The sequence below is a fragment of the Ahaetulla prasina genome, chromosome 4 (assembly GCF_028640845.1).
Source record: "Ahaetulla prasina isolate Xishuangbanna chromosome 4, ASM2864084v1, whole genome shotgun sequence".
Taxonomy (NCBI): domain Eukaryota; kingdom Metazoa; phylum Chordata; class Lepidosauria; order Squamata; family Colubridae; genus Ahaetulla; species Ahaetulla prasina.
This window is the reverse complement of record NC_080542.1, coordinates 26,064,264-26,089,970: the sequence shown is the minus strand read 5'-3', so window position 1 is coordinate 26,089,970 and position 25,707 is coordinate 26,064,264. Positions and strand designations below refer to the sequence as shown.

At 38.2% G+C, this 25,707-nt stretch overlaps 1 protein-coding gene across 2 annotated transcripts in view; it reads right to left on the bottom strand.

The window, feature by feature from the left end:
• Window positions 1-1,184: 1,184 nt before the first annotated feature.
• Window positions 1,185-25,707, bottom strand: part of TULP2 (TUB like protein 2) — a 49,376-nt gene continuing 24,853 nt past the window's right edge. The window contains exons 7-16 of one of the 2 annotated variants that reach the window (XM_058180629.1): window positions 24,804-24,911; window positions 23,438-23,632; window positions 18,456-18,638; window positions 16,320-16,462; window positions 15,760-15,942; window positions 14,057-14,169; window positions 11,942-12,056; window positions 5,920-6,018; window positions 5,656-5,827; window positions 1,188-4,469 (exon numbers count right to left, since the gene is read on the bottom strand). In XM_058180629.1, the coding sequence (XP_058036612.1) occupies window positions 4,336-4,469; window positions 5,656-5,827; window positions 5,920-6,018; window positions 11,942-12,056; window positions 14,057-14,169; window positions 15,760-15,942; window positions 16,320-16,462; window positions 18,456-18,638; window positions 23,438-23,632; window positions 24,804-24,911 (1,445 nt within the window). In that variant the 3' untranslated portion in view covers window positions 1,188-4,335. Of the gene's footprint in view, window positions 4,470-5,655; window positions 5,828-5,919; window positions 6,019-11,941; window positions 12,057-14,056; window positions 14,170-15,759; window positions 15,943-16,319; window positions 16,463-18,455; window positions 18,639-23,437; window positions 23,633-24,803; window positions 24,912-25,707 lie in introns of both variants that reach the window. The other variant, XM_058180630.1, reaches the window with a different exon arrangement.

The following is a 25,707-nucleotide window of genomic DNA, read 5'->3' as shown; positions in this document are numbered from 1 at the left end:
GCCCTGTTAGAATCGAACACAGGCTGTGGTCAGAGTTTGCTCACAATGCTGCACTTTAGCCAGTAGGCCTCCAAGGTTCTGGTTTCTTTTACCCTTCTTCAACCAAATGTCTCCAGATGTGATGGATTATTTTCTCCCCTTTTAGTGAATTATCTTGCAGAAAACATACAACTGGGTAAAAACTTGATTCTAACATCTCACTTGACCAAAAGCAATGGTGCTTCTTTGGGTGATTTTTTTTTTTTTTGCAAATTTTTTTTATTTTTCCATAATAATTCCCACAATTTGACCAGTGTACAATACAATCACTTATCCAACAATCAGTCCTATACTCAAATTATACTCAGTCAGGGCTGCTCGACTGCCACTCCCCCCTTTAATCCTTTCTTCCCTTCTCATCCTTCTTAAACTTCCCCCACCACCTTCTCCTCGCTTTCCTACTTCCCCTCCTCTTTCCCACTTCTCACTACCATCCTTTCTAACCCTCTATCTTCTCCTTCTTCTCCTCCTCCTATCCTTTCTACTCCTCCTTCTTTCCTCCCTACCCACCTACCTACCTACTTTCTTCCTTCTTTACTCCTCTTTCCTTACCCTTTCCTTCGGGAGTGTTCGCCGAGCAGTCCCGACATTACACCATTCCAACTTGTTTAATTCTACCATTATTCCTGTACAATGGCAACCAATCAATTTATAGTCTTCCCTTCCCGCCTCCTTCCCCGAGACTTCCCAGAACAGAATACAGGGTATTGTAACTAACAAACATAATCTAAAATATAACATAAAACATATTCCATTTCACACCATCACACTATCAATTCCCTTCTTTCTTAAACTAATACATAATAATTCCTAACTTCACTCAAAAACTAATTGATATTTTTTAATCTGATACTTATTTTGAATATAATCAATCCACTTCCTCCATTCCAATATATATTTTTCTTGTGTACAGTCTTTCAAGTAGGCAGAAATTTTTGCCATTTCTGCTAAATTTGATACTTTACTAATCCATTCTCCAATTGTAGGTAAGTCTTCTTTCTTCCAATATTGTGCAATCAATAATCTTGCAGCAGTTATTAAATTCAGAATCAGTTTTGTCTCTATAACAGTGCAATCTGAGATTATTCCTAATAAAAAGAACTGTGGAACAAACTTGATCTTCTTTTTCAAAATGTTCTGCATAATCCACCATATTTTAATCCAAAAGGCTTTAACTTTTTTGCAAGTCCACCATATATGATAATAGGTAGCATCCTCACAATCACATCTCCAACATTTTGCTTTCACATTTGGATACATACATGACAGTTTTTTAGGATCTAAATGCCATCTATAAAACATTTTATAAAAATTTTCTCTTAAATTTTGTGCTTGCGTGAATTTAACATTCCTCACCCAATCCACCTCACCCCTTCCCCAGCTGATTAAAAAAAAAATTAAGCCATGTTACCATATATGGGCTGAGAAACTCCAGATGACCACTAGATGATAGCAAAGAGATATAGGAACTCCTAACCCGTTGCTTCCATCTAGTGGTCATCTAGTTACTTGGTTTATGCAACCTAGATCAGGCAGCTCTAAATGTTCCTACCAGCCCAAAATGTTCTAGAGCCTGATACTAAATTATAGAATGATTTGATTGCTATAAACCTGACATTTGGTATGAAATCTGTGGTTGTTAGTTAAAGCCATGACTACATCAAACAGCCATGATTTAAAAAGATGGATGATTGCAATTGTTGTTACTCTCTTTTAAAGGATTAATCTGGCTGGGAACATAAATGCCTTAATGTAAAGCAGTAATTTTGTCTTTGATGTGTGGGCATATGTTTCTTTGTCCCTTCCCATCCATTATACCAATTGGAGAAGGGTGCATCCAAATGAAATAAATGCATGCTAGGGCAAGTTAGTTCAGTGATAATTATTGCTTTCCCCTTCCTTACTTTTGCCACCTTCTCATTTTTAATTTTAAAAAAAGTGGAATGTCATTTATTTTTCTGACAATAGTTTTTACTCTAAAACCACTGTATCACTGTGTTGTTTTTTTATAAACACAAGCCTTAGAAAAAAAAACTTGATGATTTTGTTAAATATTTATAAATGTTTCTGTCTGGAACTGTACATGTATTTCGAAGGACATAAGCAAGTTTATTCAGTAACATTTCCTATTTTTAAAGGCAACACAGTTAAATTAGTAAAGCTTATTTAGCTTAAGATCAACAAAATTGTTTTTGTTGTACACAAATCGAGTTCAGGTATAATTTAACAATAATTTCTATAAAAAACAATTATATTTGCTAAGTCATAAAATGAAACTACAACTCTACAATGTCTGGTTTCATACATACTAAATTAAAACCAAACAAAGCACAAAATGGCTGTGTGTTGTGTGAACCCTGTTGGTGAGAAGGAACCCACAGAACATAAAGCTGTAAAGTAATTGTTCAAACAATGGTTGGATTCACATTAATTTCAGAAACCACAATTGCCCTGGTTCACACACCAAGGTATCATAAACCATAGTTCACCGTGGCTGATTTCAGACAACACACTAAGCCAAAAATCAAATCAACCTTCTTAAGGTTTAATGTCATGCATCAGCCAGGTGAACCATACTTAAAAAATTCCTATTGTCATCAATAGGATAAGGTAGCCATTGATGCAATGGGTCTCTTTTAAGAATTATCAGCTTTCTCATCCTACTTTAATTTTTTCTTGACAACTAGAAACATGTCTAAACAAGTTATTGGATTCAACCATCATTCTTAGTTTTTTCGTGTGTGTGTGTGTGTGTGTGTGTGTCAATGGTACTGTGGTTACATACATGGGACTAAATTAAAGAGCCAGTTTGGTCTAGTGATTAAAGGCTGACTTAGAAACCAGGAAATGTTTTAGTCCCGTGTCAGGCATGAAAGCCGGATGGGTGACTTTGGAGCCACTTTCTCACAGGGTTGTTATTAAGGGGAAAATACAGGAAATCCTTACAACAGTTCATTTAGTGATGGTTCAAAGTTACAACAACACTGAAAAAGGTGACTTATGACTGTTTTTCACTTAACGACCATTGCAGCATTCCTTTGGTCACGTGATCAAAATCCAGACTCTTGGCAACTGACTCATATTTATAATAACTGCAGTGTCCCAGGCTTATGTGATCCCCTTCTGACAAGCAAAGTCAATGGGGAAGCCGGATTCACTTAACAACTGTGTTACTAACTTAACAGTTGTAGTGATTCACTTAACATTTGAGGCAAGGAAGGTTGTAAAATGGAGTAAAATTCACTTAACAAATGTTTCATTTAACAACAGAAATTTGGGGCTCAATTTGGTCATAAGTCAAGGACTAGGAGGAGGAAGGTATATTAGACATGTTTGTTCCCTTGAATTACTTATACAGTAATAAAGGCAGGATAAAGATCAAATAAGGAAATAAGTAAAGCCGCTCCAGGAAATGCAGCACGATTCACTCTTGGGTAAGATCCAGCTGCATGCTTCACTGAAAACAAGGGAACAAGTTTGTACTGATGAAATCTACCTAATTCTTTCAGTGTAATTGTGAGTCCTAAAAACCTAGAGGCAATTTTGAATATTTCCCTTTTCATTTAATCTACAGCTTTCAGAAATGGTTCTGCAAATAATTCTATCCCTTCCCAGAAAGAAGTCAACAGGGAGTTTGGTCTCTGAGTAAGTTTTATTTGCAATTTGATAAAAGAAGGGAAGATGTGCAGGGTGGCAGCTTCTGTCCACGGTTTCAATATAGCTGCTCCTTCCCATGTGTTTGGCTGCCCTTCCTTTGATCTGAAACAATTCAGCTGGCAGAACTGGCTGTTTATTAGCAGGTGTTTGTTCAATAATGGAGCTATCTTCCACATCTTCTGAGATGGTTGGTTTTCTGTTGGTGTTCCTGAATTCATTTTGGAGAGGTAGAGAGCACAAGAGAGGGCAGGACAAGTCTGAACAAGAGTAAGCCATGTTCAAAGACAATGTGGCATAAGAGGTAACAGGTTGGCTAGGGTGGAAAATCCAAGCGAATGAAAAATCAAAATGGGAAATGGAAGAGAAATCAAAGATTTTAGGAATGATGATGAAAGCTTGGAAGGGAAAGTTAGTTGGAGTGGAAAAGAGGAAGAGCAATGGGAAAGTGTATGCCAGTTTGACAGTAACAGATCGTGTGGAAATCCAGCCTAACATTTTTTTAAAAATGGGAAGGACAAAGATGAGCAATACTGGCAATGTAAGGATTGGTGTCTGATTTTACGAGGCAGCAGGAAGCCCTCTGGAGCAAAGCCATAAGGTTTGGGCATAAAAAATCTGACTGAGCTGGCCTAGCCTTTTCTACTCGCAAGCAAGCTTCCCATCAAAACTGGACAGACAGATGGCAAATGCCTGAAGCCCGCAGAGGGGGAATCGATAATCCATGGTGAAGACATCAGAAGCCACCCGGCCAAACTGGAGCACGATGTAGTCAGCTGCAAACCAAGGAGATGAAAGACCATTGAGGCAAAAGAAAAGATCCACCAAAACTTCATTTTTTTACCCTTTATGCGGGAAGGTAACAGCATTCCATAAAGTCATGCTGGCTACATGACCACAGAAATGTCTTTGGTCAGTACTGGTTTAATAGCCTTGAAATGGAGATGAGCACTGCCTCTTATACTCAGCAATGACAAGCGGAGTAAAATTCGCAGGGACTCCTTTACATATTAGAAAATAATTTGTCCAGCACATACTGAGATTGGACCAAAGCAACCAAGAGGTGTCTAGTGGAACAGTTTAGTATTGAAAAGGAGGATGCTGATGCTCTCCTGTTCACATTCTCCATCTACAGGAATCTTTGACATTTGTGACAGAAGATAGCAATCATAACTACCTGTTGTTAATAACTTTTCACTCCCTGAACATCTTATTTTCTTCTAGGGGCTATCTAAATTGGTGGCCACTGCTGTGTTCAGTAGAAGCAAATTCTACAATTTTAATTATATACCATGTGAGAATATTTGCCCTGAATCATACACCATTAGATTTCATAGAATAACCACAATTTCCAGAACTATGTGAAAGGGCCAAAACAATCTTCCAATCTATTTTCTTCATCTACAACATGGACCACTTTATACCCATTTTGTGCTCATCAACTTTATTTGTCCTTCCAAGACACAAATATTTGAGGAAACTGCCTAATCCTTTAGTTACTTTGCTTGCCCTGTTTTGCATTTTTCAGCTCTACAAAAATTCCTTTTGGTGGTGGAGAGATGTAGCTATCACAACTGTTTCCGTACTCTAAATGAGATTGGTTGTCCATAAAGTTCTTCAACCCCAAGAAAGAATTTGCCTTTTTCGTAACTGCTACATACTGGGCCACTGTGTTCACTAAACTAAATACCCCAATGCTATGATCCTGTTCTTGTCAATTCTTGCCAACTCTAATCTGATTCACATATCTATCTGTAAAACATACTTCCTGGTGCTTATGCTAACCGTTCTGGTATCCCTCTGTTCTAATCACCTTAAATAATTTCATATTTGTCAGAAAAACTGGCCACAATAGATTTACTTATTTAGTTAGTCTTACTATATGGGACTTCTGCATAGACAGCTAGCATACAAAACCTTACAAAACCTTCTGCACTCTCCTGAATCTTGCCCACTACTCACGATCGTCTTCTGAGATGATTTGGAAGTTCTTGACAGAAGCCTGCGTGACCCGTCCATGGAAGTTAAGTACGTATGACTGGGTCTCTTCATTCCAAGCAGGCACCTTGTTTTGGAGTTTGATCAAATTTTGCATATTCCGGTTTTGGTATCGCAACAGTAAGGTTTCATGTTCCTTTAGGTAGAGAAGTACAAACATTATGTTTGTACCAGCATTCCTATGCTGGTAGTTTTTCTCCAAAAACAGAAGCAATAAGAACCACTCACATTTTTAGGTTGGATGCAGATCCTCTCATTCTCTGAATTCATTCCAGGAATTATCACTGTCATTTTCCGTGGACCTCTGAAACCCAAAACATTGGTTTCCTGCAAGGGGACAGGGATGGGAAGTAAGAAATCTATTAACTTCTGATTTTAATTCTGAATAACAGAATGAGAGAAAGGGACCTTGGAGGTCTTCTAGTCCAGTTCCCTGCTCATTACAGATCCTATACCATTACAGACCCTATACCATTACAGACAAGTGACTGTCCAGTATGTTCTTAAAAGCCTCCAGTGATGAAGTACCTACAATTTCTGAAGGCAAGCCGTTCCACTGGTTAATTGTTCTCACTGTTAGAAGATTTCTCCTTAGTTCTAGATTGCTTTTACAGAGCTGTGGTAACACAATGATTAGAATGCAGTACTGCAGGCTAATTCAGGTCACTGCCAGAAGTTTGATTCTGGCTGGCTCAATGTTGATCCATCCTTCCATCCTTCCGAGGTCGGTAAACTGAGGACCCAGATTGTTAGAGGCAATTTGCTGACTCTGTAAACTGCTTAGAAAGGGCTTTAAAGCATTCTTAAGTGATATATAGGTCTAAGTGCTATTGCTATTGCTTCTCTCTTTGATTAGTTTCCATCCATTGTTTCTTGTTCTGCCTTCAGGTACTTTGGAGAATAGGTTGTCCCCCTCTTCTCTGTGGCAGCCCGAGATATTGGAACACTGCTATCATGTCATCCCTAATCCTTCTTTTCATTAAAGTAGACATACCCAGTTCCTGCAACCGTTTTTCATATATTTTAGCTCTCAGCCTCCTAATCACTTGTTGCTCTTCTCTGCACTCTTTCCTGAGTCTCATCATCTTTTTTATATATAGTAACCAAAACTGGATACAGTATTCTAAGTTTTTTAATCTTTAATTCTACCATTGATTTGTTAAGAAATGTTAATATTCGTTACAAATGAAAAGAATTTCTATTTAACCTTATATTTTTATATTGGGTAATTTCTGTCCGCAGTATCCCATCATTTCCCAATAAAACAAAACTATCTTCCCATTCCTTGGTGCTCAGTCTAGCTGGGGAAGTCTGGAATTTACAATCCCAAAGCACCTGAAGATACCAAGTTGAAGATGTTAATTTTAAAAGGCGCAGTATTTGAAATGCTGGTTTTTTTTCTTAGTTAGAATGGAAAACTTCTGAAAAAGATTATAAATTATCAATCATCATACCCTTTTATTTTATCTGGAAAAGATCACCCTTCTTCTGATCACCTTAAAAAATTAGCCACTTGATTGAACAAAATGAAATGTCTTGTAGGTATTTCAGTTCCAAAGTATACTGGAAAAATTGTCAAAGGATCTAACAGTCTTGTTGCCCTGCCAGGGTAATCATGGATCCATATCAAGTAAGAAAAATGCCATATAATCTAATAATGGCCAAAGGGAAGGCAGAGGAAACCACAACCACAACTACAAAGATCATTTTTAGAAATGCAGAATTTATCTATTTTTGAGAAAATTATATATTTGGCTAATCAGAAAATGTCACATTACCTATTTTTCCTTTGGAAAATTTTTTTTGGACAGGCTAACTAACATTAAAAATCTAACCCTTTCATGGATTACTGCCTTGTCGTGGCGAAGGGGCTTGCGTAGCTCAATGAAGCTATGAGCTATGCCGTGCAGGGACACTCAAGTCGGACAGGTCATAGCAGAGAGTTCTGACAAAACGTGATCCACTGGAGAAGGAAATGGCAACCCACTCCAGTATCTTTGCCATGAAAACCCCATGGACAGTACAAAAAGGAAAAAAGATATGACGCCGAAAGATGAGCCCCTCAGGTCGGAAGGTGTCCAATATGCTACTGGGGAAGAGCGGAGGGCTTGTACTAGTAGCGCCAGAAAGAATGAAGTGACTGGGCCAAAGCCGAAAGGACACTCAGCTGTGGATGTATCTGGTGGTGACAGAAAAGTCCGATGCTGTAATTTTTTCTCCATAGGAACCTGAAATGTAAGATCCATGAATCAAGGCAAGCTGGATGTGGTCAAACAAGAGATGACAAGACTGAACATCGACATCTTAGGAATCAGCAAACTAAAGTGGACAGGAATGGGCAAATTTAATTCATATGACTATCAGGTGTACTACTGTGGGCAAGAATCCCTCAGAAGAAATGGAGTGGCCTTCATAATCAATAAAAAAGTAGGGAAAGCAATACTGGGATACAATTCCCAAAATGACAGAATGATCTCAGTCCGAATCCAAGGCAAACCATTCAATATCACAGTAGTTCGAGTCTATGCCCCAACCACTGGTGCTAAAGAAGATGAAACTGAAGCCCTACAGCACCTGATAGAATTAACACCAAAAAATGATGTCCTTATCATCATGGAAGATTGGAATGCTAAAGTAGGAAGCCAAAAGATAACCAGAATAACAGGCAAGTATGGCCTTGGAGTACAAAATGAAGCAGGGCACAGGCTGATAGAATTCTGTCAAGACAATACGATGGTCATAGCAAACACTCTTTTCCAACAACCTAAGAGACAACTCTACACATGGACATCACCAGATGGTCAACATAGAAATCAGATTGACTATATGCTCTGCAGCCAAAGATGGAGAAGCTCTATACAGTTAGTAAAAACAAGACCAGGAGCTGACTGTGGCTCAGATGATGAGTTCTTCTTGCAAAATTTAGGCTTAAACTAAAGAAAGTAGGGAAAAGCACCAGGCCACTCAGGTATGAACTAAATCATATCCCTGATGAATATAGTAGAGGTGACAAATAGATTTAAAGAATTAGATCTGATAGACAGAGTGCCTGATGAACTATGGACAGAGGTTTGCAACATTGTACAAGAGGTAGCAACTAAAACCATTCCAAAGAAAAAGAAATGCAAGAAAGCAAAATGGCTGTCTGAGGAAGCTCTGCAAATAGCTGAGGAAAGAAGGGAAGCAAAAGGCAAGGGAGAAAGAGAAAGATACACCCAGTTGAATGCAGAATTCCAGAGAATAGCTAGAAGAGATAAGAATGCGTTCTTAAATGAACAGTGCAAAGAAATAGAAGAAAACAATAGAATAGGGAGGACCAGAGATCTATTCAAGAAAATTGGAGATATGAAGGGAACATTTCATGCAAAGGTGGGCATGATAAAGGACCAAAATGGCAGGGACCTAGCAGAGGCAGAAGAGATTAAGAAGAGGTGGCAAAATTACACAGAAGAACTATACAAGAATGAGCTTAACATCCCTGATAACCACGATGGGGTGGTCACTAACCTTGAGCCAGACATCCTAGAATGTGAAGTCAAATGGGCCTTAGGAAATCTGAGCAACAACAAAGCTAGTGGAGGAGACAGTATTCCAGCTGAGCTATTCAAAATCTTAAAAGATGACGCAGTAAAAGTGCTACACCCAATTTGCCAGCAAATTTGGAAAACTCAACAATGGCCACAGGATTGGAAAAGGTCAGTTTACATTCCAATTCCAAAGAAAGGCAATGCCAAAGAATGTTCAAACTATCGCACCATTGCACTCATTTCACATGCTAGTAAGGTTATGCTTAAAATCCTACAAGCTAGGCTCCAGCAGTATGTGGATCGAGAACTACCAGAAGTACAGGCAGGATTTCGTAGAGGCAGAGGAACTAGAGATCAAATTGCCAACATACGCTGGATCATGGAGAAAGCTAGGGAGTTCCAGAAAAACATCTACTTCTGCTTCATTGACTATGCTAAAGCCTTTGATTGTGTGGATCACAACAAATTGTGGCAAGTTCTTAAAGAGATGGGAATACCAGACCATCTTATTTGTCTCTTGAGAAACCTGTATGCGGGGCAAGAAGCCACAGTGAGAACTGGACACGGAACCACTGATTGGTTCAAAATTGGGAAAGGAGTCCAGCAAGGCTGTATACTATCACCCTGCCTATTTAACTTATATGCAGAACACATCATGAGAAAGGCGGGGCTAGATGAATCAAAAATTGGAATTAAGATTGCCGGAAGAAATATCAACAACCTCAGATATGCAGATGATGCCACTCTAATGGCAGAAAGCGAAGAGGAACTAAAGAGTCTCTTGATGCGGGTGAAGGAGGAGAGTGCAAAAGTTGGCTTGAAACTCAACATTAAGAAAACTAAAATCATGGCATTTGTCCCTTTCAATTCCTGGCAGATAGATGGTGAAGAAATGGAGGTAGTGACAGATTTTATTTTCCTGGGCTCCAAGATCATCGCAGATGGGGACAGCAGCCAAGAAATTAAAAGACGCTTGCTCCTGGGGAGGAAAGCTATTGCAAATCTAGACAGCGTACTAAAAAGCAGAGACATCACCCTGCCAACAAAAGTGCGTATAGTCAAAGCTATGATTTTCCCAGTTGCAATGTATGGCTGTGAAGGTTGGACCAAGGGTGAGTGCCAGAGAATTGAGGCCTTTGAACTCTGGTGCTGGAGAAGACTCCTGCGAGTCCCTTGGACTGCAAGGCGAACAAACAAGTCAGTTCTAGAGGAGATCAACCCTGACTGCTATTTAGAAGGCCAGATCCTGAAGATGAAACTGAAATACTTTGGCCACCTAATGAGAAAGAAGGACTCACTGGAGAAGAACCTCATGCTGGGAAAGATTGAGGGCAAAAGAAGAAGGAGATGACAGAGAACGAGGTGGCTGGATGGAGTCACTGAAGCAGTAGGCATGAGTTTAAATGGACTCCAGAGGATGGTAGAGGACAGGAAGGCCTGGAGGAATGTTGTCCATGGGGTCGCGATGGGTCGGACACAACTTCGCAACTAACAACAACAACAACAACAACAACAAATCTTTCAGGTGATATAGAGTAATTACATTTTGTTCATCTTTTTATTTTATTTTCTTTCTTTTCTATTTCTTTCTTTTTTGTGTATAATAAATTGTTCGTTTTTATTTTACACCATTTATCTTTGTTTTAAAATGAATTCATTAAAACTCGCCGCTACAGTATTAATAAAACAAAAATAAAAATCAATGTAACTGAATCAAGCTACTGAGCTGTCTGGCTTAGCACACTCTTTGGGCTGAGTATTGTAGGAGATGACTAGGCTGATCCTGAAGGAGAGGTCAAATGCATCATCAGTCTTGACTTACGACCACAACTGAGTCCAAAATTTCTGTTAAGTGAGACATTTGCTAAGTGAGTTTTGCCCAATTTTACGACCTCTCTTGCCTCTGTTGTTAAATGAATCTCTGCAATTGTTAAGTTAGTAACCCGATTGTTAAGTTATCTGGCTTCCCCATTGGCTTTGCTTATCAAAAGGTTGCAACAGGGTATCACATAACCTTGGGACACAGCATGATCCAGTTGCCAAGCTTCTGAATTTTGATCACATGATCATAGGGATGCTACAAAGGTTTTAACTTTGAAAAATGGTCATAAATCACTTTTTTCAGTGCCATTGTAACTTTGAACGGTCACTAAATGAACTGCTGTAAATTAAGGACTATCTGTTGTTCAGATTCTTGCAGAGTGCTTAAGCTTGCAATAAACATATGTATTCATTTGAACTGTCTGAATTTCCTGATTTTTTATGCTTGACATATATTTTTTGGCACTTGCATTTTTCCGAATAAAGATAGTTCTTTATTTATGACCACAGCTAGGACCAAAACTTCTGTTGCAAAGCAATGTGGTTATTAAGAGAATCATGCCCAATATTACGACCTTTTTGCTGTGGTTATTAAGCAATTCTCATGGGCATCAAGAAAATCCCACTTCCTCCATTCATTTTATTCATCAGAACCCCCTAGGAAGGGCGTACATGGAAATCCTATGACCCGGGACACTTCAACCATCATAAGACATGCCAGTTGCTAAGTGCCCAAATTCTGATCATGTGACTGTGGGGATGCTGTATGAGTACTAGTCATAAGTCACTTTTTTCAGTGTCGTTTTAACTTCAAATGGTTGTTAAATGAATATTCGTGAGTTGAAGGCTACCTATTTATAGAAGCATATCAGTTCCCCCTTGGTCAGTTCTGTAATACTTACATAGCAAATGGCAACTAACTCCTGCCGTAGGTGGGCAGTTTCTGGAACAAAAGGTTTTTTTTCTGGATTGATTCCATTGTCAAACACAGTGAACTTGGTCCCAAGCATGTTAGATCTGGAACGCAAGCAAAAAAGGGATGTTTACTTCCTTTAAGCATTTTAGAGCCTGCCATATTGCCTTCAATCATCCCTTTTGCCATGCCGACATGTTAATTAAGAACCCAAAGCTAAGATGAAAACTACAGATTAGTACATAAAAAAACAAATCAAGTACACCAAGAGATTCTAGAAACTGTAGTGTTGTTATAAACAAAATTCCTCAACAAGGAAATCCTGTCTTAACTATGGAAGAAGGCTCAATAATAAAAAAGTACATAATAGAGAACAGGAACTATACTTTCCAAAATCAGTCCTTTATATTTAGATCTCTTCTCAAATTAGGATAGGGCACCTGGGAAAGTTTTCAGGAATGTGCTTTTTACATTATGATCTATCTCTTTTCTACTCTTTTCAGGTACACCCTAGGGCAGTGTTTCTCAACCTTGGCGACTTGAAGATATGTCGACTTCAATTCCCAGAATTTCCATGCATCTTCAAGCTGCCAAGCTTGAGAAACACTGCCCTAGGGTCTTCATGTGCTTCTGACCTTGACATCAGATGAAACCTGGGTTTTCAGCAAATATGATGAAATTCAGAGCAGGGTCCAGAAGTCCCTCCCATTGCATAGAATACTATAGTTAAACGCTAAACTTGTAAATGGGAAACCTAGATTTCTCCTCATGGGCAAACACCCTCCCTCAGCTAGGAAACAAAGATGATTTCCGTCAAATCATCTCAGCTTATAGTAAGAATGAAAAGGACCAAATAATAAAATGGATTTCACACACATATATGTCCAACTCTGATATATAGAGAATGATGCAGGGGTGAAATCTAAAAATTTTCCCTACTGGTTCTGTGGCTGTGGCTTGGTGGGCATGGAGGGGAAGGATACTGCAAAATCCCCATTCCATCCACACTCCTGGGGGAAGGATATTGCAAAATCTCCATTGCCACCACACTCTGGGGCCAGCCAGAGGTGGTATTTGCTGGTTCTTTGAACTACTCAAAACTTCCACTACCAGTTCTCTAGAACCTGTCAGAACCTGTTGGATTTTACCCCTGGAATGATGCCACCTTGAGGACATCAAGTACAAGGAAAGAACTATATTGATTTCTACGGTGTTATTTTTCCACTGAAAACTGCACATCCCAGAAACCTTTACCTCTATTAGAAAGACATAGATAGGAGAAAGGTGTACACTTTCAGTTACAAAAGGACCATCTTTTAAAGATTTATTATTATGATATTTTCTGGTGCTTCTTAATGTCAGTCTGAGTGGCTGCAATATTATTCCCATTCTAAATCCTGACAGTTGCATGCTGTACTTAGCTTCTCAAATATATATATGATAAAATCAATGAGGAGTATACCTATCAATTGTTGGTCCTTTCTGGCTGAAAAAATATTGAGTTTCATGCCCTTCTCTGAATGCAACACAACAAAAAAAAAGGCAATCACTAAGTGAAGTCTACCCATATTGGAGAGTAATGTCACTGAATAGTCTGCTAGGAAATGCATGATTTTGGTCCAGCGTGGCTATTATGCAAGGGTATTTATGATGTCAAAATGGTGGATGCAACTGGGTGAACAAAGCTACACCGTTCTTTAATGTGCATCACATTTTAACAACCTAGTCACTCTTTATTTCAATGACAGTGACCCACTTGCCACCATAGAAAACATTTTGAAGAAGTAACTATAACATGTTCTCAAATATTTATGTTCACTGATGCCAAAGGTCTATCTTATCCTGCTTCAGTAATTATGTACATTATCCCATAAAGAAAAAAAAACAAACACTGGCACTTGACGTACTAAAGATCATAGAACTTCTAATGCTTGACAAAGGGGTAGAGTACTAGATTTCAACTCCCACAATCCCCCACCCTGGTCAGGAATTCTGGGAATGCATTCAACACTTCTGCAGTATATCCACTGGAGAAAGCTGAACTACTGGATATAGGTCTATCTGCTTTAAAACCTGCCTTTAATAGGCTCCAAACCAGACACACCTGACTTTGCCAATGAAGTTTTCTCCACCCCGTGACAGATCAATTGGATCTAAAGAAATAAGGTAATTTGAAGTCTTGCTTTTTTTTCTCTTCCTTCCAGACATGAGGAACCGCTGAAAGAAAACACCAAATTGTCTATGAGATTCATTCCTAATTGCTTTTTTTCAATTGCCATTATTGCTATTTCAATGTTATTGAATGTCAAAGAGAACAAAGATGCAAATTGTCATAATAGCAAATTCATCTTTATAGAACTATCTTTTGCTCACATTGCAATTGTACACCATAACAAAACATAGTTTACTCTGTTTGACTTATCCTATTGTGTGAGCACCACTGCTGGGATTTCTCTGTGGTAGCCTTCCCCAAGCAGAGTGTCCTCCAAACATATGGACTCTAATTTGGCCATCGGTTCAATTCTGAGAGCTGAGGTCCACTCTAAGTATGTGTCAGTGGGAACAAAAGGTTCTGTCTGTTTTTGGCAGGATTCAGACAATCCACCTGCTTCCTGAAAGTAAGTTCAAAGGAAACTGCAGCATTAATTAAAATGAATCAAAATATTTTAATAGAGATGAAGACTCTCTCAACTGTGTGACTTCAAGGACACATCCATGTTTTTTAAAAAATAATAAAACAGAAGCATTTTGACACCATATTTTTCAAGTTCCAGTTGACTTTTCCAGTCATGTACTGAACAGGTCCCATCCTACTAGCTCTTTCAAAATCAGTCAAGGATGGCTAGATACTGCCATCTTCTGTGACTAGCAACCATTACAAGAGTGAATGAACTCGGCATTATTAGTATCACAGCATTCTTGCTGGTGTTGTGAGCTTCTAGCTAATGCGTTGTCACTTCAAGTATATAAGACTGATCGGTCTTTAAGGACTTGTAGGCACTTTCAAAGACCAAATAAGTGCGAAAGATACCTTGAAAGACATATTGTTCTGATATTTAGCTATTTCTGATAGACCTGACACTTGTTTGCAGGCTGAATCCTTTACAGAGCATCTAGTGAAGAATATTTTTAAAATACCATGATTTATTAAACATATACTATTAGTCCTCACTTAACAATAGTAACTGGGAACAGAATATCTGTTGCTAAACAATACAGTCATAAAACAAGACATTATATGAATCACACCACTTAACAATGGCAATTTTGGCAGTCCCTAGTTATCATTGTTAAGCAAGTCCCCATAAGTTGTTAAGCGAAGACCTCACATGATTGCAGCTTCTGACTTTCCACTAGCTTCCCTGTTAACTCTGCTTGTGGAAAACTGGAAGGTCGCAAATAACAATTATGTGACCTTGGGATGCTGTAATGGTCAGAAATCTGGGCTGGTTGCCAAGCGCCTTTCATGATTATGAGGATGCTGGACCTTTAGGACAGGTCATAAATACCATCTCTTCAACACCATTGTAAGCTTAACTGAATGAGTGGTTGTTAACTGAGGACCACTTGTGCCATGGCATATAATGTATGTTTCTCATAAAGGGGATCACAATACTGGGCTTTTTTTCCAATTGGTTTGTTTTGGGACTGCATCTCCAAACAGTAATTAGCAGAAAATTTCCTCTTTCTGGAATAAGATGGGATGCAAATTCAAACAAATTATTCAGAATCACATATTTTCAACTATGTGTGTGTGTGTGTGTGTGTGTGTGTTTAAATACAGCATCATTCTTTGCTTCCTGATACCTTCTTCCCATTTTCCATCTCAAGGTGCAAGTAGTAAAAGGGGAAGATGCCCTTGTCCATCCCTTTCCGGTCTCGTGTGATGCGACACTGGATTGTGTGGCCCTGAGGGGCAGGTTGCAAAACAAATGCCTCGATGTCATCCACTTTGAGAGACAAGGGAGTGCTTGATTCCTCGTTTGGAGACTGTCAGGGAGAAGAAGAGGTAAGTTGTCATAAAATCTGAAAGCAGGTTTACACTACAACCCACTTGCTTTTCCACCTGTAAAATACCAAGTATTGCAAATCTACGGGCACCCTCTCTGCTCTCTAAGGATTAAATGTTGTAAAGAGCACTCTCATTTTCTGCTTTATAATGAAAGAGTCAAAATACACAGTGAAAATACATGCAAAGGCAGAGAAACAGTAAGAGGGAGGTGCATGGGGTGTTGGTAAGGAGAAATGTCTTCAAATCAGAAGAAAATCCGTTTCTGTTAGGTAATGATAAATGTGCATTAGATGAAATGATAAAGATTTCCCAAGGGGTCTTTAAAACATATCCGGTTTTTACTTTAGCCCCTTACCGCAGGTAAGTCAATTTCTTCTTGAATGTACATGACACTCCTGAGAATGTCTTGATCGTCATCCTTGAAGTCTTCGTCATCATCATCATTATCATTTTCTTCCTCTTCTTCACTCGGACTCCTCCTTCCATTAGTGAGAGACCCTGGAAAAATCAAGGAGAATTGCAACAGTTAGATGAGGAATGTGATCCTTTCTTTCACTCTTTCTCATTTTTAATTCCACCCCAATACACTATGAGGTTCAAGCCAGTAGTCCTAACTCCTGAGGTTTGCTTTCTTGTTTGAGAACATATGAATCCAGGCTCCCAAATTTTGATTATTTGTTTACATTTCTTTAAGTGCTTTTTATTATCAGTACAATTTCTAAATGGTTTAAAGCCCAGAGTTTAATAATAATAATAATAATAATAATAATAATAATAATAATAATAATAATAATAATAATAATAATAATAATAATAATAATAATAATAATAATAATTATTTAATTTGTATACCGCCCTTCTCCCGAAGGACTCAGGGTGGTGCACAGCCAGAATAAAATACACAAGCTACACATACAATACTAAAAACAACCCTTAAAAAACTTATTCGAATGGCCACATTGAAATAAAATATCTCCCTATAAAATTTACAAAAATTTAAAACCCATAAAATCGATTTAAAATTTTAAAAATTCAAGCCAGTCCAGCAAGACGGAATAAATAAGTTTTAAGTTCGCGGCGAAAGGTCCTGAGGTCAGGTAATTATCGAAGTCCAGGGGGAAGTTCATTCCATAGGATAGGAGCCCCCACAGAGAAGGCCCTCCCCCTGGGGGCCGCCAGTCAACATTGCTTGGCTGACGGCACCCTAAGGAGTCCCTCTCTGTAAGAATGCACCGGTCGTTGGGAGATAGACGATGGCAGTAGACGGTCCCGTAAGTATCCCGGTCCTAAGCCATGGAGCGCTTTAAAGGTAGTAATCAACACCTTGAAGCGCACCCGGAAGACAACAGGCAGCCAGTGCAGTCTGCGCAGGATAGGTGTTACATGGGAGCTCCGAACTGCTCCCTCAATAACCCGCGCAGCCGCATTCTGGACTAACTGGAGTCTCCGGGTGCTCTTCAAGGGGAGCCCCATGTAGAGAGCAGTGCAATAGTCCAGGCGAGAGGTAACGAGAGCATGAGTGACCATGCATAAGGCATCCCGGTCCAGGAAGGGGACTGGCGGATCAGGCGAACCTGATAAAAAGCTCTCCTAGAGACGGTCATCAAATGGTCTTCAAAAGACAACCACCCATCCAGGAGCACGCCCAAGTTGCGCACCCTTTCCATCGGGGCCAATGACTCGCCCCCAACAGACAGCCGCAACTGCAGCTGACTGTACCGGGGTGCCGGCATCCACAGCCACTCCGTCTTGGAGGGATTAAGCTTGAGCCTGTTCCTCCCCATCCAGACCCATACGGCTTCCAAACACCGGGACAGTACTTGGATAGCTTTGTTGGGGTGTTTGTTGTGATTTTATAGTTAAAACTATAAAATCACAACAAAGTGAGACATTAAAACCATGGCAAGAAGAACAATTGCAAAAAAAAGGGTACAGGGCTTATTTTCTGAAAATATGTCACATCCTGGGCATAAATTGTTTCAACTTCTCCACTCAGGACATTGTTTCGCATGTCAAAACAACTGGACACAAAGACAGTTTTCCCCCATGCCACCACTCTGCTAAACACCCAATTCCCACAATATTGTCTTATATCTAAAGATATGTATCCAATGTAGTAGGGCTGTATTGCTATTATCCTTCTCATCTTCTTATCTTTTTCACCTTCTCATCTTTCCTACCACCTTCTCCTATTGGTATCTTATGATTTATCACTTGTTTGTATCTTATGATTTATGATTGTATCTTATGATTTGTGATCTATAACTTATCACTTTGTGGTTTATATGTACCCTGAGAATTCATGCACTGGAGGCAAATTTCTTGCATGTCCAATTACACTTGGCCCGTTCCTATCACATTTGGAAAAGGGCTGAAGTTCCAAAGTCACAAGATGCAACAAACGTCCAAAGCAAAGTAGAGCCATGTTTGATCAGTGCCCAGATCACCCGTTTCCAGCCACTACTCCCATCCATGCAGAAAGACCACTAACCTCTGTGTCTTAGCATCCACTCACGGGGCTTCTTCATAGGTGAAGGAGGTACGGTCAGCTCCTGGGAGTATTCCCCCTCACTTTCAGAGTTGCTTTGGAGCATATCAATGTTATGTATATCCCCAATGGCTTTTTTGGACTCTGTAGACTTTGGGACTTCTTTGGGAAGATCATTTTTCAAAACTAAATTAAATAAGATGTTAAATGTATCACTTCTCATTCTGTTTGGACTCTGGATTATTCTGATGCCACATTTTTATATGTTTACTACCTTAGAGTCTGTTACCTTACCCCTCATATATGTATAAAAAAAAGAGTAAGGAGCTCTGATGATTTTACTCTGCTGGTCATTGTTGTCTATAGGGGGCAATGCTCATCTCCATTTCAAGGCCATTGAGCCAGCACTGTGCAAAGACATTTCCACCATCATTTTCACCACCATGATGTCATGGAGGGCTATAATCTTCCCACTGAAGTGATACTTTCATGCTTTTAAACTGCTAGGCTGGCAGGAGCTGGGGCAAGGATAGGAGCTCACCTCATCACATGGTGCTCACATCTCAAACCTGGGCTGCCGGATTTCCTGCTGACAAGCCCAGAGTCTTAACTGTTGAGCCACTGTGCCACCTCCTATACATACTCATATATGTATAGCTGTAAATAAATATCTTCTTTCCCTACTAAAATTAGAGAATCCAGGAAAGGTATCCATTGTTGCATTTCCACTCTCAGGAATCAATTGTGTACATGATGCTGTAAAATCTTAGCACTGGGAGATATTATCCAACTGCCTACTTAGTGAAGGCCACAAATTGCAGTATCTCCAAGAAAAGACTTTGCATTGATGCATCAACAAAGAGACTACCACGCAAGCTGGGCGAAATTACCAAAAGCTTTTTTTGAAATGATGGAGGACTTGGAATTAAGAGATATTTGGAGAGAACATAATACAGAAGAGAGGGATTTTACCTTCTTTTCTGACAGGCATCAATCATTTTCGAGGATTGATTTTATTTTGATTACTAATGATTTGTATTCTAGAGTGAAGAAGACTAAGATTTGTTCAAGAACTCTATCTGATCATAGTCCGGTTTGGATTGAATTTGATTGGGAAAAGGAGGCTAGGAGATCATGGAGGTTGAATGAGAATTTGTTTAAATATGAACAAAATGTAAATGAATGTAAAACGCAAATGAAAGGATTTTTTATTATGAATATGAAAAAAGAGACATCTATAGAGATGATTTGGGACGCCAGCAAGGCTTATATGAGAGGAAATCTTATACAAATGAATATTAAATACAAAAATAAATTGCAGAAAAAGAAAAAGGAACTGGAAGAGGAAATTAAAAAGAAAGAACAATTATTGATAAATAGCCCAGGAAATAGTAAAATAAAAGAATCAATAAATATATTAAGAGGTCAGTTTAATATGTTGATGGCAGATCAAGTAGCAATTAATTTACAATATGTAAAACATAATACGTTTAATAATGCCAATAAGCCAGGAAGATGGCTTGCCTATTTAATAAGGAAAAAACAGAAATCACGAACGATTGATAAAATAGAATATAGGGGTAAGGAAGTTTATCAAAAGAACTTGATTAAAAAAGCATTTTTAGAATATTATAGTAAGTTATATTCTAGGGATATGATTGATGATACAGAGATAGAAAGATATTTACAACAACAAAATATTTGTGAGCTTACAGAAAACCAAAGAGAAGAACTGAATCAATTAATTACTTCAGAGGAAATTTTGTTAGCAATTAAGCAACTTAAAATCGGTAAAGCACCAGGTACAGATGGTTTAACAGCTGTTTATTATAAAAATTTACAAAATGAGATGGTTGAACCACTTAAAGAGTTATTTAATAAAATTCAAATGGGAGGAGATGTTCCCCCTTCATGGAGGACATTTATTTCGTTAATACCGAAGGAAGATCGAGATGGTATTAAAGCAGAGAATTATAGGCCTATATCACTTTTAAATACTGATTACAAGATATTTACCAAGATACTTGCTAATAGATTAATGCCAGTGATGAATCAAATAATTCATAATGATCAGTCAGGATTTATTAAGGGTAGGCAGATGAGATATAATGTGAGGCAAATCGTAAATTTACTTGAATATTTGGAACGAAACAACCAAGTCTCAGCGGCATTCCTTTTTTTGGATGCTGAAAAAGCTTTTGATAGATTGGATTGGCAGTTTTTGTTTAAAGTAATAGAAAAAATGCAATTTGGGGATTATTTTATCCATGCAATTAAAGCAATATATCAGAAGCAAACAGCACAAATAATAGTAAATGGTGGGTTAACAGAAACTTTTAAAATTGGGAAAGGGACGAGACAGGGATGTCCCTTGTCCCCATTACTTTTTATTTTAACTTTAGAAATTCTTCTGAATAAAATACGTGGTTCCGATCGAATAAAGGGAATTAGAGTTAAACATCAAGATTACAGATTAAGAGCTTTTGCAGATGACCTGGTTGTTACTGTATCTCAACCAATATACTCAGTTACTGGTTTAAAAGATATAATTGGTCAGTATGGCAAAGTATCTGGATTTAAGGTGAATCAGCAAAAGACAAAGATGATAACTAAAAATATGAATATACAACAAAAAGAAGAGTTAGAAAGAACTACAGGTTTTGAAATTGTTAAAAAGGTTAAATATTTAGGAATATATATTACAGCTTCAAATGTTAAATTATACAAAAATAATTATGAGGTATTGTGGCAGAAGGTATGGAAAGAAATGGAGAGTTGGAAGAAGTTACAACTATCTTTGCTGGGAAGAATAGCGGCTATAAAAATGAATGTTTTGCCCAGGTTTTTATTTTTGTTTCAAATGATACCGGTGCTTAAGAATGATATTAAATTACAGGAATGGCAAAAGGGGATTAATAAATTTGTATGGATGGGCAAAAAACCAAGAATAAAATTAAAAATAATGCAGGATACAAGGGAAAGGGGGGGTCTTAAAATGCCTAACTTAAAATTGTATTATGAAGCAGTTGTCTTATCATTAATTACTGATTGGATTAATTTAACTGAGGAAAGAGTTTTGAATATAGAAGGTTATGGTTTGTTATATGGGTGGCATGCCTATTTATTATATGATAAGAAAGTAGATAAAATATTTAAAAATAATATAATTAGAAATGCATTATTGAGGGTTTGGAGGAAATATCAATATAATTAGATGGAAAGATTCCGATATGGACAAGCAGAAGACACATGATAGAAAATATAAATATATATCAAAAGATGGAGGTAGTTACCTATAAAGAACTTCTTTGTATGGAAAAGGGGGAATTACAATTAAAATCTAGAGAAAAGATGGGGGAAGAAGGGAAAAATTATACATGGTTCCAATATGGACAATTACAAGCTAGATGGAAATTAGATCAAAAAATAGGTGTTAAGCAAATTGAGGATAATTTGTTAAAACAAATGAGAGATCAAGGCCAACAGCATATTAAGAGGTTGTATAATGTATTAGTAGAAATAGACTCAGAGACTGAATTGGTTAAGGATTGTATGATTAAGTGGGCACAAAATTTTCAGCAACCAATAATGTTGGAAACTTGGGAAAGAATTTGGGTGAGGAATGTTAAATTTACACAAGCGCAAAATATGAGAGAAAATTTTTATAAGATGTTTTATAGATGGCATTTAGACCCCCAAAAATTGTCATGTATGTATCCTAATGTACAGGCTAAATGTTGGAGATGCGATTGTGAAGATGCCACTTATTACCATATATGGTGGACTTGTAAAAAAGTTAAAGCATTTTGGATTAAAGTATGGTGGATCATGCAGAATATTTTGGAAAGAAGATTAAGTTTACCCCGCAGTTCTTTTTACTAGGAATAATTATGGATTGTACAGCTATAGAGACTAAATTGATTTTGAACTTAATAACAGCCGCAAGACTTTTGATTGCTCAATATTGGAAGAAAGAAGAATTACCTACAATTGAAGAATGGACACTTAAAGTATCAAATCTGGCAGAAATGGCAAAATCTCTGCTTACTTGAAAGACTATACACAAGAAAAATATATTTTAGAATGGAAAATGTGGATTGATTATATTCAAAATAAGTATCAGATAAAAAAATATCGAATAGCATATGAGTAAATTTAGGAAATATTTTGTATTAGATATATTTCTGAAGGAGAGGGGAATTGAGAGTGTGATTAAGTGTGGAGAGACTAGAGATTATAATTTAGGAATTATTTTAGATTATGATTGTTAGTTTTGATACCCTGCATTTTGTTCTGGGAAGACAGGGTGGGGGGTGGGGGTAAGGGGGAGGGGAATTGGGGGGTTGAGGCTAGAGATGGAGTGATGGTTAATGTACAGGGATTATTGAAGATGTATAAATATAATTAATGTAGGGTCGGGTCTGCCCAGTTACCATTTTAGAACGGTGGGGAGGGAGAAAAGAGAGAGTAGGAGGTAGGAAAGAGGAGAAGAGGAAGGAAGAGGGGTAGAAGAGGGAGAAGGAAGGTGTAGGGTGGAGGGAGGAGAGGATGTAGATAAGAGAAGGAGAGGAAGGTCTGGAAAGTAAAAGAAGGTAGAAGAGGGAAGAGTGTTAAAAAGGGGGGTGGTGACTGGGCAGGCCCGACTAATTGTATAAAACTGTACATGGAATGAGTTGTTTGACATGATTGTAAAAATAAAACTTTTTTATGGAAAAAAACCCCAAAAAAAACAAAACAAAGAGACTACCACCATGTCTCTCGGTAACTGGCTCCATTGTTTAACTATTCTTCCTAGTATTTCATCTTAATTTGCCTTGCTACAATTTAAGATAATTCCTTTCAAAAACACAAGTTTTCTGCACCTATTTATTTGTAGCAGGAACCATAGACTACCAACATTCATTCTCATTTCATTTCATACTTGTATAGTTTCTTTTCCCCAACCCCACTGGATTCTTACTTATCTCGTATCTCAGAAGTCTCACCTTCCATATCCATGACGACTGATGGAACCTTCTGTACTAGGGTTAACCTTTCCTTTTTTGATTTGGTTGCCTGGGATACATGCTCAGGAACCTCATCTTCCATACCCACCATGGGAGATGGAATGTCATGTCTCGGGGATAAACTTTCTCTCTTTGATCTGGCAGTCTGGCCTTGCCGTTTAGTACTTGGTCGTCCTGTACATGATCAAAGATGACATGATATCCAAGGGAGATATTATTAAGTCTCAAAGTCAGAAACAAGACTGGAGGGAAGAAATCTTTTGGTGGTCAGAAGCCACCCATACTTTTGGACTGATGTAAATGTAAACTGGAAATTAAACAAGTCACTAACATGGCAATGCCTGGAAAGAGTTCCATCCATAATTTTACTATATATCGCCCCACAAACACAGTTCTGCTTCTGAATAAATAAATATTCAACAAATTCAAAAAGTTGTAAGTAATATTTAAAACACTGATATGAAGGGCATTTTGGAGAGGGGAAGGGCATCAGATATTGTCTTCCTTTTGTAATGCAACCTTCATTTTCCTACCATTTCTTCCATCTTTTTCCATGTAACAGAATCAAATGTATTGGGAGAAATACCTATAACAATGTTTCTTAGCTTCAATCATTTTAATATGTGTGGATTTCAGCTCCCAGAATTCCCCAATCAGTATGGCATGATTGGCTGGAGAAATCTGGGAACTGAAGTTCACACAGAGCCAAGGCTGAGAAATGCTGACTTGTATAGTATCTTCTGATGAGTATTATTAAGAGCTGTTCAGAGGGACCATCCTTATTACAGCTATATGTTGTCTATCCAAAATCAAACTTAGTCATGATTAATTTAACTTCCACTAATTATGAACTGGTTCTATATTAAATCTGGAGCAAGTTTAAAAGCAGATTTTAACAAATAATTTAATAATTAACAATTAAATCCTAGAACTGATATCTTTGAAATTGGCTAATCCAGGGAGAATTCATCACTAGCCTTCCGTCCCAATTCTAGCTAAAAAGGAAGAACTAAAATATGCAAAAGGCAGAAGCTTTTAACAAAAGGCACAGTAGCTCTGAAAAACCTCTAGGCGCCTAGAAAAAAATGGAAATTCAGGTAAGGAACATTGAGACAGAGGTCCATTGGTACCATTATTCTTAGCATCATATCTGTTACATTGCTTCCACTTTTGGTCACCCCAGTTCATGAAGGAGGAATTCATTCCTTGTCGGGTGCTTACAAGCTTGACTTGTTGACCCAACTTTGTTGCCTGGCAACCATGTGCTTCACTCCAAAGATAGTCACTTAGCAACAGAGAATGACATCATAGCAATCTCAGCAATCCCTCCCTTCCCTGGCCTCACCTTCTCTTTTTTTGACCTGCCAGCCATTCTTGGGAATGGATTCATTCTTGTTGATAGGCTGGGTTTCTTCCAAAATGGCCACCTCCAGCTCTGCTTCATCAAAAAAATCTGCTCAGAGAGGTGAAAAGAAAGACAGGTACTGAGCAGCACACAATAAATGGTCTGAAGATCCATAGTCATTTCTGAAAAAGCACAGTGCAGACTACACTTGGTAACCTTCTTCAACATAACCTCTTTCAGATTGGCTGGATTATAATCCAATGTATTTTGAAATATTGACATAGATATTATAATAGGCTTTACATGCAATATCAATTTGGTACACAAACACTTTAAACAATGATTTCTTGTTATTGATTGATTGATTGAATTTATATGGTCCTCTAACATGTTTACTCTAAGGACTGAAGATGGTAAGGCAGGAACTAACAATTCTCAGGCCGGACAGAGTCATTATGTTAATATGGAAGAGGAATCTTCTATTCTGAAGGCTGAGAAATGAACAGCTGAAAGTCAGCACTGAAAAGAAGAATATAGAATAACAGAGTTGGAAGGGACCTTGGAGGTCTTTTAGTCCAAGCCTCTCATTACCAATTCTCAAATTTATGATCATTGCAGTATCTCAACAGTCACATAATCAGACTTTTGGTGCTTGGCAACTGGCATGTTTTACAATGGTTGCAGTGTCCCAGGGTCCTGGGATGCTCATTTGCAACCTTCTTAGGGGAGTGGTCACCAACTGGTGGTCCACGGACCACTGGTGATCTGTGAGAAAATTTTGGTGGTCCGCAGTGCACCCAGGTGGAACAGCTGATCCGGGATGAGCAATGTCCAGTCCTGTGACTAGAGCTCTGGAATATGGGACTGGCCAGGCAACTCATGGTGGGATTGTAAATCTCCACCG